The sequence below is a fragment of the Indicator indicator genome, chromosome 7, assembly GCF_027791375.1.
Source record: "Indicator indicator isolate 239-I01 chromosome 7, UM_Iind_1.1, whole genome shotgun sequence".
NCBI classification, from domain to species: domain Eukaryota; kingdom Metazoa; phylum Chordata; class Aves; order Piciformes; family Indicatoridae; genus Indicator; species Indicator indicator.
This window is the reverse complement of record NC_072016.1, coordinates 34,839,608-34,855,679: the sequence shown is the minus strand read 5'-3', so window position 1 is coordinate 34,855,679 and position 16,072 is coordinate 34,839,608. Positions and strand designations below refer to the sequence as shown.

At 49.2% G+C, this 16,072-nt stretch overlaps 1 protein-coding gene across 1 annotated transcript in view; it reads left to right on the top strand.

Annotated features, from left to right (window-relative positions):
- The window catches only part of TCERG1L (transcription elongation regulator 1 like), a 67,040-nt gene that overhangs the window by 28,947 nt on the left and 22,021 nt on the right, over positions 1–16,072 (top strand). The window contains exon 5 of the mRNA XM_054382540.1: positions 11,593–11,718. Coding sequence (XP_054238515.1) covers positions 11,593–11,718 — 126 coding nt within the window. The remainder of the gene's footprint in view (positions 1–11,592; positions 11,719–16,072) is intronic.

Sequence of the window (16,072 nt, the reverse complement as noted above, 5' to 3'; positions counted from 1 at the left end):
CTCTCTCTTTTTTTTTTTTTTTCTTTCCCTCTACAGTGCAGTGCTGTAGAGAGAGTTTAAATCAGGTTTCACAGGTTAGCAGCAGCAGTTACACTGATCAAATACCTGTGGAGTGGCTTTTCTCTGTCCAGGAGACTAGCAAGTGGTGCAGATCCAAGCAGCTCCTGCTGCTGATGCTTGCAAGATTAATACTAAGACAGCACTTAGCAATTTACCCTCTGGAAAGCAGAGGCACTTTGAGGAACTTGGTCTGATTTGCTCATGTTGTGCTCTTTCCTGCCAGCTCAGTTGGTGCTGGGCTCTGGTGGGTCACTGTACTGCCACAACCGCTTGCCACAGCACGTGGCAAGTCACCTAAAGCACACAAGCACACGAGGTAGCACTTTTCTTCCTCTTTTCTGCTTCATGATTATTTGGCCAGTTTCAGAATGTTTTAGTCTTTGTCTTAGAATCATAGAATTGTTTGGGTTGGAAAAGCCCTTCAAGATCATCAAGTCCAAGCTTCAACCCAACACCACCATAACCTTTAAACCGTGTCCCACGGTGCTGCGTCCACACATTTCTTGAAAGCTTCCAGGAACAGTGACTCCACCACCTCCCTGGGCAGCCTGTTCCAATGCCTGACCACTCTTGCAGGAAAGAAATTGTTCCTGATCTCCACCCGAAACCTTGGGAGCTGCCTGGGAGGCATGCGGGTGCCCTTGACTCTCTCTTGATCTCATGCCTTGATGAGGTGTTGCAATGGGGGCAGGACTGAGGGGTTCTCTGAAAATCTTCCTCTCTGCTTTGTGAGCTGAATTCCTGTGGCAAACTGAATCTCTGGGGATCCATAGGGTCTCTTTTTCCATGTGGCTTCTCAGATGCTAACCTGCTCACCAATGTTCCTGAGGATTGATCCCTAGGCTGGAGGCTCTTCCATAGAATGACAGAATGATTTGGGTTGGAAGGGACCTTAAAGATCATCTAGTTTCAACTCCCCTTGTATGGGCAATGGTGACTTCTACTAGACCAGGCTGTCCAAGATCTCTTCTGACCTGGCTGTGAACACCTCCAGGGAGAGGGCATCCATGACCCTCCTTTCATGTGCCAGTCTGTGTGTTTGAAACCCTTGCTCAACCATTTCATTTCAGATTGGTTTAGCTCCTCCTCATTAGCTACCAGAGGCATCATATCCCCCTTGGAAGAGTTTTCTATGAGGGATTACAGAATCTCAGCCCGGTGGGATTTGAGTCTGAAGCAGAAAAATCATGAAGCAGGAGAATCTGGAGGGAGCCCAATGGAGGCTCCAAAAATGCTGAGACTGTTGAGCCTGGAGAAGAGCAGCCTTAGAGGGGGTGGTCTCAGTGCTCAGCAAGAGCTAAAGGGCTGTGGGGGACAAGAGGATGGGGCCAGACTCTTGTCAGTGGTGCCCAGTGACAGAACAAGGGGCAGTAAAACAGTGTTGCCTGTTCAATGTCTGAAGTGGTGGAGAACAAACTTACTGCAGTTTTCATGGTGTTTTTAGACTGTTACAATTAGAATTTTTTGTGGTTGACTTCCCATGTCTGATTGACATTCAGTGAGGCATTGGAACAGGCTGCCTGGGGAGGTGGTGGAGTCACCATCCCTGGAGGTGTTCAAGAAATGTGGGGACATGGCAGTTGGGGACATGGTTTAATGACCATGATGGTCTTAGGTCGATGTTTGGCCTCAATGATCTTAGAGGCCTTTTCCAAGCCAAACAGTTCTGTGATTCTGTGTTTATCAGTCAGGTCCCACTCCAGAAGAGTAAATACATTTAAGGATGTAAAATGAGTCTTGGCTGGTTGGCCAGAATGTAAACAAGGCAAATTAATTAAATTCCACATTTTGAAGCATTCCATGGTTGCCTCCCTAGAGTAGCTAAAGAGAATTTCATCGATTTCAGTGCAAATTTACTTTTCTTTACCACATGCTAGGTGTGATGATGATGTTTCTGCAGCCCAGTCAGGAGGTCTGGCAGCCCCTGAGGAGGGGCTGGGGCTGGCACCACGCTGACCCTTGCCCTGTGCAGGTGACCAAATTTGTGGAATTGAGCAAAGGACTTCTGAGCTGCAAACCCTCAGGAGGCTCCATCTGCAGCCACTCCTGAACCCGCAGCAGTGATGAAAGGGGATGTAGCCTGTTGATTGTGGAGTTCAGCAGGGATCACAAGTGAGTCCAGTCTTATTCAGTATCTGGTCACCTGGCAATTAGGCCATGGTGGTCTTAGGTTGACAGTTGGACTTGAGGATCTTGGAGGTCTCTTCCAAATGAAATTCTATGGTTCTGTGATCCTAATCAATGACCTGGTTGAATGGTCAGACTAGCCCTGCAATCAGTTTGCTGATGATAGCAAAGTGGGAGGAGTGGCTGACAGGCCTTCAGGCTGTGCTGCCATTCAGTGAGACCTGGACAGGCTGGAGAGTTGGGCAGAGGTGAACCTCGTGAAGGTTGACAAGGGCAAATGCACAGGGGGAGCAGGGCCAGCAACCCTCAGTACCACTACAGGTGAGGAGCTGACCTGCTGGAACACAGCTCTGTGGAGAGGGACCTGGGAGATGTCCCATCCCTGGAACCACTGCAGGTCAGGTTGTTTGGGGCTGTAAGCAACCTGCTCTAGTTGCAGATGTCCCTGCTGCCTGCAGGGGGTTGGACTGAAGGACCTTTAAAGGTCCCTTCCATGATTCTATTAAGATCTCATTCCCCTACACAGCTACTCAGCCCAGACAACTCATCCAGACTTTTCCGTCCTCCTTTGGCTTCTGACACCTAAAAAGTTTTGACTTGCAGCCCGGAAGTTCTGATTTGTTCTCAGCTGGGTGAGCTTTAAAGGCCCCTTTCAACCCAAACCCACTCTGTGATGCTATGAGAGAAATCTCAGCAAAGTCGTCCCAGTTGGAACTCAACCAGCCCTTAATTCCTTGATGATGAAGGATGATAAAACCAGGCTTTGAAAGCCTGGTAGCTCAGTAGCAGTTGGAGGAGATGACTTGCACTTGATTGCTGAAGCAGCCTTGCCTGCTGGCCTTTAAGCCTTCAAGGAGATGGGCAATTACCTTCCTTAAGTAATTCTCTGACCTAACGAGGGATGATTTCCTCTGGATTTATGCCCCCTGGTATTTAAATAATTGCAGACTTCAGCTGAAGCTCTTTTGGCAGTCAGAGCACTTCCCTTCCTTCTGGTTGCTCAGGCACTTCTGGGAAGATGAAGCTTTACTGTCTCCTTCTTTCAATCCAATCACTTAGAGCATTGCTCTCCTCCTCCCTGTTCTGCTGTTCATCAGTACTGAGGTATTTCTCCAGTCTTTGAAAGGTCAACCTTTCTTCTCACATCTGTACAAAACCTGCCTGTGTGCTTTTAAATCACAGAATTACAGAATGATTTGGGTTGGAGAGGGCCCTAAAGATGACCTCGTTCCAACCCCCTACCATATGTAGGAACATCTTCCACTAGCCCAGGTTGCTCAAGCCCTCATCCAACCTGGCCTTGAACACCTCCAGAGAGGGGACATTCATGACCTCCCTGGGCAACCTGTTCCAGTGTCTCACCACCCTCACAGGAAAGAATTTCTTCTTAATCTCCAGTCTAAGTCTCCCCTCCTCAAGCTTCAGTCCTTTCCCCTTGTCCTGTCACCACAAGTCCCTTTGTCAAAAGTCCTCCCCTAGCTTTCCTGTAGGCTCATTCAGGTACTGAAAGGCTGCTCTGAAGTCTCCCTGGAGCCTTCTCTTCTCCAGGATGAACAGCCCCAGCACCCTCAGCCTGTCTCCACAGGGCAGTTGCTCCAGCCCTCTGATCATCTTCATGGCCTCCTGTGGACGCTCTCCAACAGTTCCATGTCCTCCTTGTTTTGGGGGCACCAGAACTGTGTTTATGGAGGAACACAGATACCCTTGGGAAAATATCCCTAACAAAAAAGAAGCTATGAAGAAACAACCTGGCTTCTGTGGAAGCCTGGATCTGTGCTGGGGCAGCTCCCCACAGAGGAGAACTCATCACTGAACAGCTCATTACTGACCTCCCATGAGCCTTCAATATCCCCTCATGGCTAAGAAGGCAAACAGTCTCCTGGGCTGCATTAAGAAGGTCAAGGGAGGTTCCTTTCCACCTCTGCTCTGCCCTTGGGGAACTGAGGTCAGTCAGCCTGGAAGAAAGGAGGCTGAGTGAAGACCTTCTGGCTCTCTACAACTCCCTGAAAGGAGGTTGGAGTAAGGTGGGGGTCAGTGTCTTCTCCCAAGGAACAGGACAACAAGAAATGGCTTCAGGTTGTGTCAGGGGAGGTCTAGGTTGGTTGGTAGGAAGCAGTGCATGTCTGGCTGTGCTTTGGCTGCCAGTTCAGTCCCAGTGGGCTGGAACAAGGAAAGTCTCCTTGGAGATCAGCCCCCTTAGACTTGCACTGCATGAGGAAGAAGGTGAATCCTGCACCATTTCACCCAGTAACTCTGGCTGTGACATCCAGAGGCTCTGGGGACAATGTGCTGGGACACTCCTGCTCTGAATCTGTTCCTGTCTGGTCTGTCCTTCTCTGTCAGCAACCACAAAACTCCTATTAACACCTCACTGTTCCATTTCCTCCAGTTTCTTGTTTCTACCTGAAAACTCAAGGGGCCATGACCATGCTCCAGGTGAGGGAGCATGCAGCAGTCCTGCAGAGCTCCACACCATAAATAATCATTACCCTGTGGAGCTCCTTTCTTGACAGCTAACAGGGGAAATTATAAAGAGTTATAAACACTGCCCCTGGACTTGGCACTGGTGAGGCCACACCTTGAATCCTGGGTTCAGTTTTGGGGTCCTCCAAGAAGGATTTTGAGGGGCTGGAGTAGGTCCAGAGAAGGGCAACAAAATCTGTTGAGGAGCAGCTGAAGGGAAATGGGATTGTTGAGCCTGAAGAAAAGGAGGCTGAGGGGAGATCTTCTGGCTCTCTGCAACTCTCTGAAAGGATGTTGGAGCCAGGTGGGGGTTGATTTCTTCTCCCTCATATCTGATGATAAAAACAGAGGAAGTGGCCTGAAATTGTGCTAGGGGAGGGCTAGGTTGGATATCAGGAACAACTTCTTTGCTGCAAGAGTGGTCAGGCGTTGGAACAGGCTGCTCAGGGAGATGGTGGAGTGACCATCCCTGCAGATGTCCAAGAAATGTGTGGCCATGGTGGTGTTGGGTAGAAGGTCGGAGTCAATGACCTTAGAGGCCTTTTCCAACCCAAACAATTCAATGAGGATTGAGGAACAGACATAAAACCAAACAATACAACATCTGACAGAGCAGAGGAGTTAAAACACCATTTTTGGGTTCTAGGAAAAAACAAGGTCCTGGAATAAACTCAGACATTGCAGGAAGGGAGCAAAATTCCCATTTTCTCCTGGCTGAGAGCAGCTGCACTGGCAGGAAACCTCCATCCAGATGAAACTTGTATTTGCAGGGATTTTGGCCTCTGGTGGGGTCAGCACAGGAGCAGCAGGCTAGAAATGGGTAAGTGATAGAAATCCTCTTGGTCTTGGCCATCAGTCAAAAGGTTAAGCTGGGAAACAGCAGGAGTGGAGACCCCAAAGCTTTCATGGAGAGCAAAGATCTAACCTCCTGAGCCCTGAAGAATAAACAGGATAATCTCCATGTCTGTGCTGAGCTCAGGAGGAGACTCCCCTCCTGCTGTGCATGGCCAGCATACTGCAACCACAGAATCCCTGCACAGTGGGGGCTGCAAGGGACCTCTGGAGATCATCCAGCCCAAATCTCCTGCTAAAGAAGGGGCACACACAGCAGCTCAACCAGGATCACAATGTCCAGGTGGGTTTGGAATCTTTCCAGAGATTCCAGAGGAGGAGACTCCACAACCTCTCTGGGCAGCCTGCTCCAGGGCTCCAGCACCCTCACACCAAAGAAATTTCTTCTCCTGTTCAGATGGAATCTCCTGGGTTCCACTTTGTGCCCGCTGCCCCTTGTTGTGTCACTGAGTACCACTTGCCCCATTTTCTTGCCCTCCACTGGTTCTTTAGCTCTTGCTGAGCATTGATCAGATCCCCTCTTAGGCTGCTCTTCTCCAGGTCTCTCAGCCTTTCCTCCTCACAGAGATGTTCCAGGCCCCTCAGCATCTTTGGAGCCTCCTCTGGACTGTCTTCAGTAGTTCCTTGTCTCTCTTGAACTGGGAGCCCACACAGGTGGCATTTTGCTGGTTTAAGTTTGGGAGGGGGGAGGACAGGGCAGGCTTTGCTAAGCCTCTTCACAGCTGGGCAGTGTCAGTTGTGCTGGAGACGTCCATTTGACAAGGAAATGGACTCAAGTTGCACCAGGGGAGGTTTAGCTTGGACATGAGGAACAATTTCTTCCTCAAAAGGTTTTTAAAGGCCTGGCCCCTGGTGCCTAGTGCAGTGGTGGAGTCCTCATCCCTGGAGGGGCTTTGAAGGTATGGAGATCTGCTTCTGGGGGACATGGTTTAGTGGTGAGCTGGCAGTGCTGGCTTCATGGTTGGACTTGGTGATCTTAAAGGTCTCTTCCAACCAAAACTTTTCTATGATTACCTGGCTCTATGAAAATCAACTCCATGTCCCTTGCTTTTTTGGTTGCAGAGCTGTTAAAGGCTCTTTGAATCACTCTGAAGAAAACTAGGCTTAAACCCTTTTCAAATTGCTAACCCAGCTTGAAGGTACAGTTGGAAGTGTCATGGTTTAATTGGAAAAGGTGAGAATTGACCCTCAACAGTGGGAACAGGAGACCTCTGCTGCCATAACAGCTGGGCTAAGGTCCAGGACTGATGTCACCTCATTTTGCCATGGGCAGTGTGACTCCTCTTACCAGGTTGTTAACATCTCTGTGCTGTGTAATGGAGTGATGAGAGCCCTTGGCTCTGCTGAGGCAGAGAGGAAGCACTTGTCTAGAACAGCTTTCTCCTGAACATCTGTCACGTCTCTCTCAACGGGGTCAGGAGCATCAGGAACCTCCCTGCTCCCTCTCTGGAGGTCTGTTTTGGCCACGAGCAAGTAGAGGAAGGAACTACCAACAGTGATGTGTCTGTGTGGTACAGAAACAGCCTTTCAGTGATGTCTGCTAGAAATAACAAAGGTGCAGAAGTTAGCTGGCTCTCTCAGGAAATACCTGCTGTCCCATTTCGTTTGGCTCCTGGTGCACACCTGAAGATGGTGGCTTCTACTGGAGGTGAGGCACCATCAGTCAGTTATGTAGAATCATAAAATAGTAGGGGTTGGAATGGACCTCTGAAGATTATTGAATCCAACCCCCCTGCCAAAGCAGGGTCACCTAGGGTGGGTCACATAGGAACACATCCAGATGTGTCTCGAAAGTCTCTAGAGAAGGAGGCTCCACAAGATCTCTGGGCAGCCTGTTCCAGGGCTCCAGCACCCTAACACTGAAGGAGGTTTTCCTCATCTTCAGATGGAACCTCCTGGTTTCCAGCCTGGGGCTCTGAGCAACCTGCTGCAGTTGCAGATATCCCTGCTGACCGCAGTGGGGTTGGACTAAATGGTCTTTAGAGGTCTCTTCCAACCTAAACCATTCCATAATTCTACAATTGCTTGAAAATTTGCCTAAACCTAATCATAAATAGCAGAGACTCTGGGTGGGTGAAGGTGAGGTTCTTTAATTTTCTTATTCACCCCTTCCCTGGAGTCGTTCAAGGCAAGGCTGGATGAGACTTCAAGCAACCTGGTCTAGTGGAAGTTGTCCCTGCCCATGGCAGGGGGGTTGGAACTAGATGATCCTTAAGGTCCCTTCCAACCCAAACCATTGTGTGAATTTATGATTCTAGGACTTGTTCCAGCCCAGGTTATGCTCAGTACACACCAAAAGCTCATCTTGCATTGTGACAGGACACTCAGTCTCTGGAGGTTATTTGCATTCCAGATCCATCTCTTGCAAAGCCTGAGAGCACAAAGAGCTGGAAAGCATCAATATTTATTCCTTCAAGGTTGTGATTGCCTTAAATCATCTCAGTTTCCTTGCTGAGTCGCAGCTATAATTAAGCTGAGCAGTTGAGCTCCATCTGCGTGTAAGAAATTATATCTCCATGTGTCTATCTGTCTGCTTGACTCCAGCAGGAGTGGAAGCTTTGAATTCTCCCTTGCCCAGGGAGGTGGTGGAGTCACCATCCCTGGAGGGATTTAAAAGCTGTGTGGACATGGTGCTGAGGGAGGGTGTGAGGGACGCGGCAGTGGCTCAGCAGCAGTGGTGGGATTGTGAGTGCTAAGTGAACAGTTGCACTTGATGAGCTCAAAGATCTCCTCCAACGGTTAGAGTCAGAGAATTGTTTCAGTTGGAAAAGACCTCCAAGATCCTTGAGTCCAAGCATCAACCCAACACCACCATGGCCATTAATCCATGTCCCCAAGTGCCATGTCCACATGTATCTTGAACACCTCCAGGGATGGTGACTCCACCACCTCCCTGGGCAGCCTTTTCCAGTGCCTGTCCACTCTTGCAGCCAAGAAATTGTTCCTAATTTCCCACCTAAACCTTCCCCGGCACAATTTCAGGCCATTTCCTCTCAATTCTATCACCTGATACTAGGGAGAAGAGACCAAACTCCTCCTCACTCCCATTTCCTTTCAGTTCTATGGGTTAATTGCTTCTATGGCATCAAAAGGATAAGAGGAAATGGCCTCAAGTTGCACCAGAGAAGGTTTAGGTGGGACCTGAAGAATTTCTTCACTGAAAAATTGGTTAAGCCTTGGAACAGGTTGCCAAAGGAGGTGGTGGTGTCCCCATCCCTGAAAGTGTTCTAAAAAAATGTAGATGTGATGCTGAGGGACACAGTCAGGCACTGGAATAAGTTGCCCGAGGGTGTGATGGAGTCACTGTCCCTGGAGAATTGTCTGGACATGGCACTTCAGGAGGTGTTTTAGTGGCCATGGTGGCTTTGGCTTTTAAGTTGGAATTGATGATCTGAAAGCCTTCTTCCAACCCAAGCGATTCTGTGATTCTGTGGTTTGGTGGTGACCTGGCAGTGTTAGGTCAATGGCAGGACTTGATGATCTTGGGCTGTCTTCTCTGATTTTAATGTTTCTATGATTTTAAAAGAGAGAGTGATAATTTTCTTGCTCCTGGATATGATCCTCAATCAGCATAAAGGAGCAGCTGAAACGATGTGGTGGCAAGTCACACGTGGTGGCAAAATGAGCAGAGCTCATCTCCATGTCTAACTAGAGGGAGATAATTAAGCATGGTGTGAAAATGACTCCAATTTGGGGTGCAGAGGATTGCTTGCCTACTGAAATTCATGTGCTCAGTCTGAACTTACATCTCCCTGGAGCCCCTATAAGCCTCAGAACTTGCATGTGAACCTTCAGGAGTCTCCAGATGGAGCTAACATGTGGTCCACATGCTGCATGGCCACAGTCCTAACACTTGGGAGGCAGCAGTAGGAAGGGACTGGTGGCATTTCTGGAGCTGGATGTGATTCTATCTATTGCAGCTCCTGGTAAATGGTGGTGGTGTGAGCTGTGATGAATGGCCATGTGTGAGGAGCAGTTATGGATCAGCTCAGTGTTTCTCAAAGAGATTGTCCAGAAAGTTTGAAGTTACCTGAGACAAGACTGTTCCCCAGGGAGAACTTCAGCAGCAGAAGAGGTCCTGGGCTGAGCCCATTTTGTGGTACAGGCTGTGGAGGGAAACATTTCCCCCATCCCTTGCAAATTGAAAGGTGGAAGAGGACAAGGCAGTCATACTCTTCTCTGGGGTTTCTGAGATGTTGTTAGCATCAAAGGTGGACATTTGGGATGCATTCAAAATAGCTGTGTGGGCTTCTCTGACTGTGATGTAGATAAATGGAACCCAGATAGCAAGGCAGCCATCTGCACATCCCTTACCAAAATGAGAAGAGATCCTGTTCTTGCTGGCCACCAGAGGAGTGCCAGAGGCTCTCCAGCAACCCCTCTCCTTCCCAAAGAGAAGAAGGGAGCAAGGGAGACCGATGGGGTGGGAAAGAAATTCAGCCAGCTGGGATGGAAAGAACAATAATGTCATGGAATAGAGACACAGAGACACAAAGCAACATGGAACCCAAGCCCTGATGGCAGTGATGGCACCGTTGGCACCACTGGTGCTGGGGGCAGGCACTGGGCAAGTCCCAGCCTGGACTCAGCAGCAGATGGGAAACAGATTCAGGAGCTGGATTCTGGAGATGGGTTGAGGAACACAGGGATGGGGATGGAAGGCAGATGGGACAGAGTCCTCCTGTGACAGCAGCCAGTGGAGGAGAGGCTTGGCCCTAGTGATCTCAGTTTCAGGCCATTTGTTCTCATCCTATCACCTGATACTAGGGAAAAGAGACCAACCCCACCTCACTCCAGCCTCCTGTCTGGGAGATGTAGAGACCCAGAAGATCTTCCCTCAGCTTCCTCTTCTCCAGTCTTAACACCCCCAGTTCCCTCAGCTGCTCCTCACCAGACCTGGTCCTCAGGCCCTTCACCAGCTTTGTTGCCCTTCTCTGGACACGCTCCAGCAACTCAATGTCCTTCTTGGGGTGAGGGGCCCAGAGCTGAACCCAGGATTTGAGGTGTGGCCTCACCAGTGCTGAGTACAGTGGGACAGTCACTGCCCTACTCCTGCTGGCATCTCTGTTGGGCTGCTGTGAGTGTGCTGTTCCATGGATGGCTCTATGATCAGAGACACCTTTGACTCCAGCGTTGGAACTGATGGTTCCTCAGTGTCTCTTTATATCCAGAGAGCTCATCAAAGTTAATAGTTTTGCCAGGGGCTTTGACAGAAGCATGAAAAGGAAACTCATTGCCTGAGGTCCCAGCATCGTCTGGGAGATGGAAAATGGTTCAGTGTCTTGTTAGAGGTGGCCAAGGTACAAGTGCCTCCAGTCAGATGATTTTGCTGCAGGTAGCACAACAAACATCAGGCTGACCTGTTCCTCCTCAGGAATGCTTTATTCATCATCCTCTCTTCAGAGCAAGGATGGCTAACATTGATCAGAGTCCCTTGCAGGGTGGTTTCTTTATCAGGCTGCTGATTGTGTCTTGCAGGAATTTCTCTTATCCTGGCTTCATGGCCCCCCCCCCAAAAAAAAAAGAAAAAAGAAAAAGACAAATAATAAAACTTTTAATATTCTGGTGTTTGTCCTGCAGCTGCTTCTGATTCATCTCTTAGAAAGACATGCAGAGACAGAATGAGAGGGGATGGCTTCAGCCTGGATTGAGATGAGTCATAGATTCATAGAATGGTTTGGTTGGGAGGCACCTCAAAGATCATCCAGCTCCAACCCCCTGCCAGGGCAAGGACACCTCCCACTAGACCAGGCTGTCCGAGGACTCATCCAGCCTGGCCTTGAACACCCTCAGGGAGGAGGCATCCACAACCTTCCTGGACAACCTGTTCCAGTGTCTTACCACCCTCACTGTAAAGAATGTCTTCCTGATCTCCTGTCTAAATCTACCCTAAGTTCTTTCCCAGGAGAGTGGTGAGGCACTAGAAGAAGTTGCCCAGGGAAATTGTAGAGGCTCCAACACTGAAAGTGTTGAAAGCCAGGTTGGATCTCCACAAGTCCCTTCCAACCACTACCATTCTGTGAGGTTTTTAAAGGCATTTTTGTTTTAACTGGTGACAAAATAAAAGTTTTCCTTCTGGTCTGACTACAGGTTCTGCCTCCAGGCTGGACACTCATATGGGTCCCTTGATGCCAACACAAGTCACCAGGGTGACTGCTGTGTCTGCACCAGCTGTGACCTTCATGGCAACCAATCTGATGGACCAGGCATTAACAGGCAAGTTGATGTTTCCTAAACTCCTCATATTTCTGAAGCACACCTCATGTGTTTCCATTCTTCCAACCAAAAAACACTTCCCACACAATGGGAGACCCTTACAGCACAGGCTGGGATTTTAGGACTTTTCCTTTAGTGTGTTTGGAGTGGTTTGGATCCTGTTTACTCTGGCAGTTGGCAGCAGCTTTGCATTTGATGACAGAAAAGGCAAGTTGCTGCAATGTCCTTGGGCTGTCTGTGTCCCATGGCAGTGGTATTCAGCAGCATGACAGAGATAATGTGGTTGTCTTTTGGATAGTTGCTCCATGCAGCCTCGTTGGCTGAAGCCTCCCAGGAAGCTTCCTGCTGTACTGTGTGATAAAACTGCTTCATTCATTGTCCTGTAAATGGCTCTCTGTTGTGGGGAGAGGACACTCTTCCAAAAGGACATCACAGAGTCACAGAATGCTAGGGGTTGGAAGGGACCTCTGGAGGTTATCCAGTCCAACCCCTCTGCCAAGGCAGGTTCACCTAGAGAAGGTCACATAGGAATGCAACCAGATGGGTTTGGAATCTCTCCAGAGATGGAGACTTCAGAATCTCCCTGGGCAGTCTGCTTTAGTACTCCACCACCCTTAAATTAAAGAAGTTCCTCCTCATGTTTAGGTGGAACTTTGTATGTTCAGGTTTGTGCCATTGCCCCTTGTTCTGTCACTGGGCACCACTGAACACAGCCTGATCCCATCCTCCTGACACCCACCCTTTCAATATTGATCAGGATTGATGAGCTCCCCCCTCAGGCTGCTCTTTTCCAGACTAAAAAGCCCCAATTCTCTCAGCCTTTCCTCATCGGAGAGACGTTACAGTCCCTTCATCTTTGTAGCCCTGCGACCCTCAGATTCACATCTAAATGTTTCAAATCATGATCAAAAAATGGTCAGATTTGGGCAAGAAATTGGGAAGAGCTTTCACATGACCATGAAATTCTTTGTGCAATAGTGTCATTGGTAAGCCAGCAGCTCTCTTCATGAAGGTGAGATGCTGTGATGGAGCTGGTCCTGCAGCCACCGAGGAGGTACCAGCCAGCTGTTGCCAGCTTCATGGCATCACGGGGTCCTGAACACACATTCCCAGCCATGTTCCATGGAAAAAGGAAGGCTGAGAGACCTGGGGCTGTTGAGCCTGGAGAAGAGCAGCCTGAGAGGGCATCTGACCAATGCTCAGCAAGAGCTAAGGGACCTGTGGGGGGCAAGAGGATGTGGCCAGACTCTTGGCAGTGGTGCTCAGTGACAGGACAAGGGGTGATGGGCACAAACTGGAAACCAGGAAGTTCCATCTTAAGAGGAGGATAAACTTGTTTGGTGTGAGGGTGCTGGAGCCCTGGAGCAAGCTGCCCAGAGAGGTTGTGGAGTCTCCTTCTCTGGAGAGATTCCAACCCCACCTGGCCATTGTGATCCTGGACAAGGTGCTGTGGCTGCCCCTTCTTTATCAGGTGTGTTGGACTGGATGATGTCCAAGGGTTGCTTCCAACCCCCACCACGCTGGGATTCTCAGACAGACAACTGGAACACCAAGACATGAAGCCATGAATCCTACATCTGGTATATGGAGCACTTGAACATACCCATGTGGACCTGTGCCACCACATCTTGCTGGCAGTGCCTGTAGCAGTAGCAGCAGCAGCATTAAGCCATGGTGCAGGCTTTGTAAGGCATTTGATGGCTTTCATTTTTCAACACAGATTAGCTTTTCTTTGACTTTCTTCCTAAAAAGAGAATTGGGTGTTCAGTGAGGCTTGGCACAGTTGGATTCTGCTGATGACAACACAAGATCTGTCTCTCTCTGAAGGCAAATCAAAATTTTCTGTACTTGTGGAGCAGAAGGAGTAAATTTTGTAATGGTCCTGCCTTCTAGCAGGCATTGATTTTTGTGTTGGAAGCTGGAAAAGTCCAGTCTTGATTTCAAATCCATTTTTTTTTTTTGCATAGATACAAGTGAGGTGGAGCTGTGGCTGTCACCCTCACAAAGCTCTCCATCACTTCATAGATATGCAGAGCTCAGCCCATTAAGTGCTGTCAAGGTCAGGGTTGAGATCTGGAATTTGATATTTAAAAAGAATCACAAGTAAAGAGCAGAAGAAGGAAGGTCAGCAAGTCAGCAAAGGGCTTGGACTCAGAGCCCAGATTAGTCTGGACCAGCCTCCCAGAGGTGCAGAAGAAAATGGAGAGAGAAGCTGAGAAACAGTTGAGTGACTTGAACAATGAGGAAACACAAAAGCAGGTGGAAATATCCAGCTGATGGGCATGGAGCTCCCCCTCCCCTCCTCCCCCCTCCCCTCCTCCCCCCTCCCCTCCTCCCCCCTCCCCTCCTCCCCCCTCCCCTCCTCCCCCCTCCCCTCCTCCCCCCTCCCCTCCTCCCCCCTCCCCTCCTCCCCCCTCCCCTCCTCCCCCCTCCCCTCCTCCCCCCTCCCCTCCTCCCCCCTCCCCTCCTCCCCCCTCCCTCTCTCCTCTTTCTCTTCTCTCATCCCTTCTCCCTCCTCCTTCATCCCTCTCTCCTCTCTCTCCCTCTCTAATCCAGCACTTACTAAGCCATTGGTGATCACACAGAACATCCTCTGAGACCCCCCCCAGCCAGTTTTGCTGCTTCCCCTTTCCCTTTCATCCCGTGAATTATTCATGTCCCTCCACCTGCTGTGGAGCCTCCAAGAAGCCTCTTTGATCAGGTGCCTTCATCCTCCCAGCCCAGCGCATCCTCGGCAGCGGAGCAGCCCACGCAGGAGCACGGCCTTGGAATCACTCTGCTAAGTTTAGAGAGGGGAAAAAAAGGTGTCTGATGGTGCTGGAGATATCTCATGGTGCTTTGATTATCAGGCTGCAGTTTATTTAATGCATTTAAGTTAAAGAGGAGGAAAGAACAAAAAGGAATGAGGAAAGACTAAACCTGAGCAAAGACCTGTGCCTGCTCATGGTGGAGGTAGAGGTGGAGGCACTGGAGCAGGTTGCCCAAGGAGGGACATGGATTCCCCCTCCCTGGAGGTGTTCAAGGCCAGTTTGGATGGGGCCTTGAGCAACCTGATCTGCTGGAAGGTTTCACTGCCTGTGGCAGGGGTGTTGGAATGGGATGATCTTTAAGGTCCCTTCCAACCCAAACCATATGATGTGATAAGGTCTGGCTGGTTGACCTTTGCCTGTGTGGGCAGAGGAGGATCAATCATTGAATGGTTTGGGTTAGAAGAGTCCTTTAAAGGTCCTCTAGTCCAACCCAAAAATGAGAAATCTTTAATTATCTAAAAAGCCCTGACAGTGGTTTGATTTGTTTGGAGTGTGGTGTCCATCTCTGGAGCCCTCAACACAGGAGACATGGATCTGGGTGACATGCTGTGGGTGACCCTGCTTTAGCAGGGGGCTTAGACTAAATGATCTCCAGGGGTCCCTTCTAATGCCACCATGTGTGATGGTTTTAAGACTGTCTTTTTAATTTTTCTTCACAAAGTTCAAGCAGAGAAAGTGAAAGAATGTAAACAAATCACTATTGGGTGTAAGAAGGCAAAATAATGATTATTCTAAACACTTCCCTTGGGGAGATAGAAATGTTGAAGAATCTCTACTCAAGGTTGGGGAGTTGGGCAGTCTGGTTCTCAGCTTGCTTGCTGGGCTTCTGTCTGTCTGCTGCCTCTTTTCTGGCTGAAGATAGCACACTGACCTTGACAAGCTAAGTCTAACAGCCTCTCTGCTTCTTGACTATCTGCCTTCTGCCAGGGGGTCTGGGGGGGAGGCTCCTTGGGGAAGGCCCCTTGGGGGAAGCAAAGGGAGCTGGGTTGTGCTTTTCTGTTGATGGTATCTGTTTGTAAATGCTGTAAATAGTGTCTATTTGCACAGATTCATTGCATTTCATCATAGGTTATAGTTTTGCTTGTCAATACAGCTTTCATTTGCTTCCAGACTGAGCTAACCTGGTCATTGTCAGTGTGGGAGGGGGATTTCAGCCCTCACACTGTTACACCATGCTGGCATTCTGGGGCATGTTGTACCATCCTTGGCATCCAGTCAGAGCTCCTGGAGCTCTGCAAGTGTGGTTTGGGTTCTCTCTTGATGTTCCCAGGTTTTGTCTCCTGTTTAATTTCTTTATCACCAGCTGTGGGCAACTCCTCACTGAAATTCTCCTGTGCAATGGTTTGTTTACATCTGCCAGCTGCCAGTTCTGTATTTTTGTTAATGCTTTAATGATTAACTGAACATTGACACCAGCAAGGTTAAGGTGTTTGCTTGTTCTTCATGCATAGGCATATTGATGAGTGAAAGAACTTGTCTCCTTCTGAACCCAGGAGGAACCCAGTGAAGACTCCTTCTTAAGCCAACCTGATAATGAAGACTCT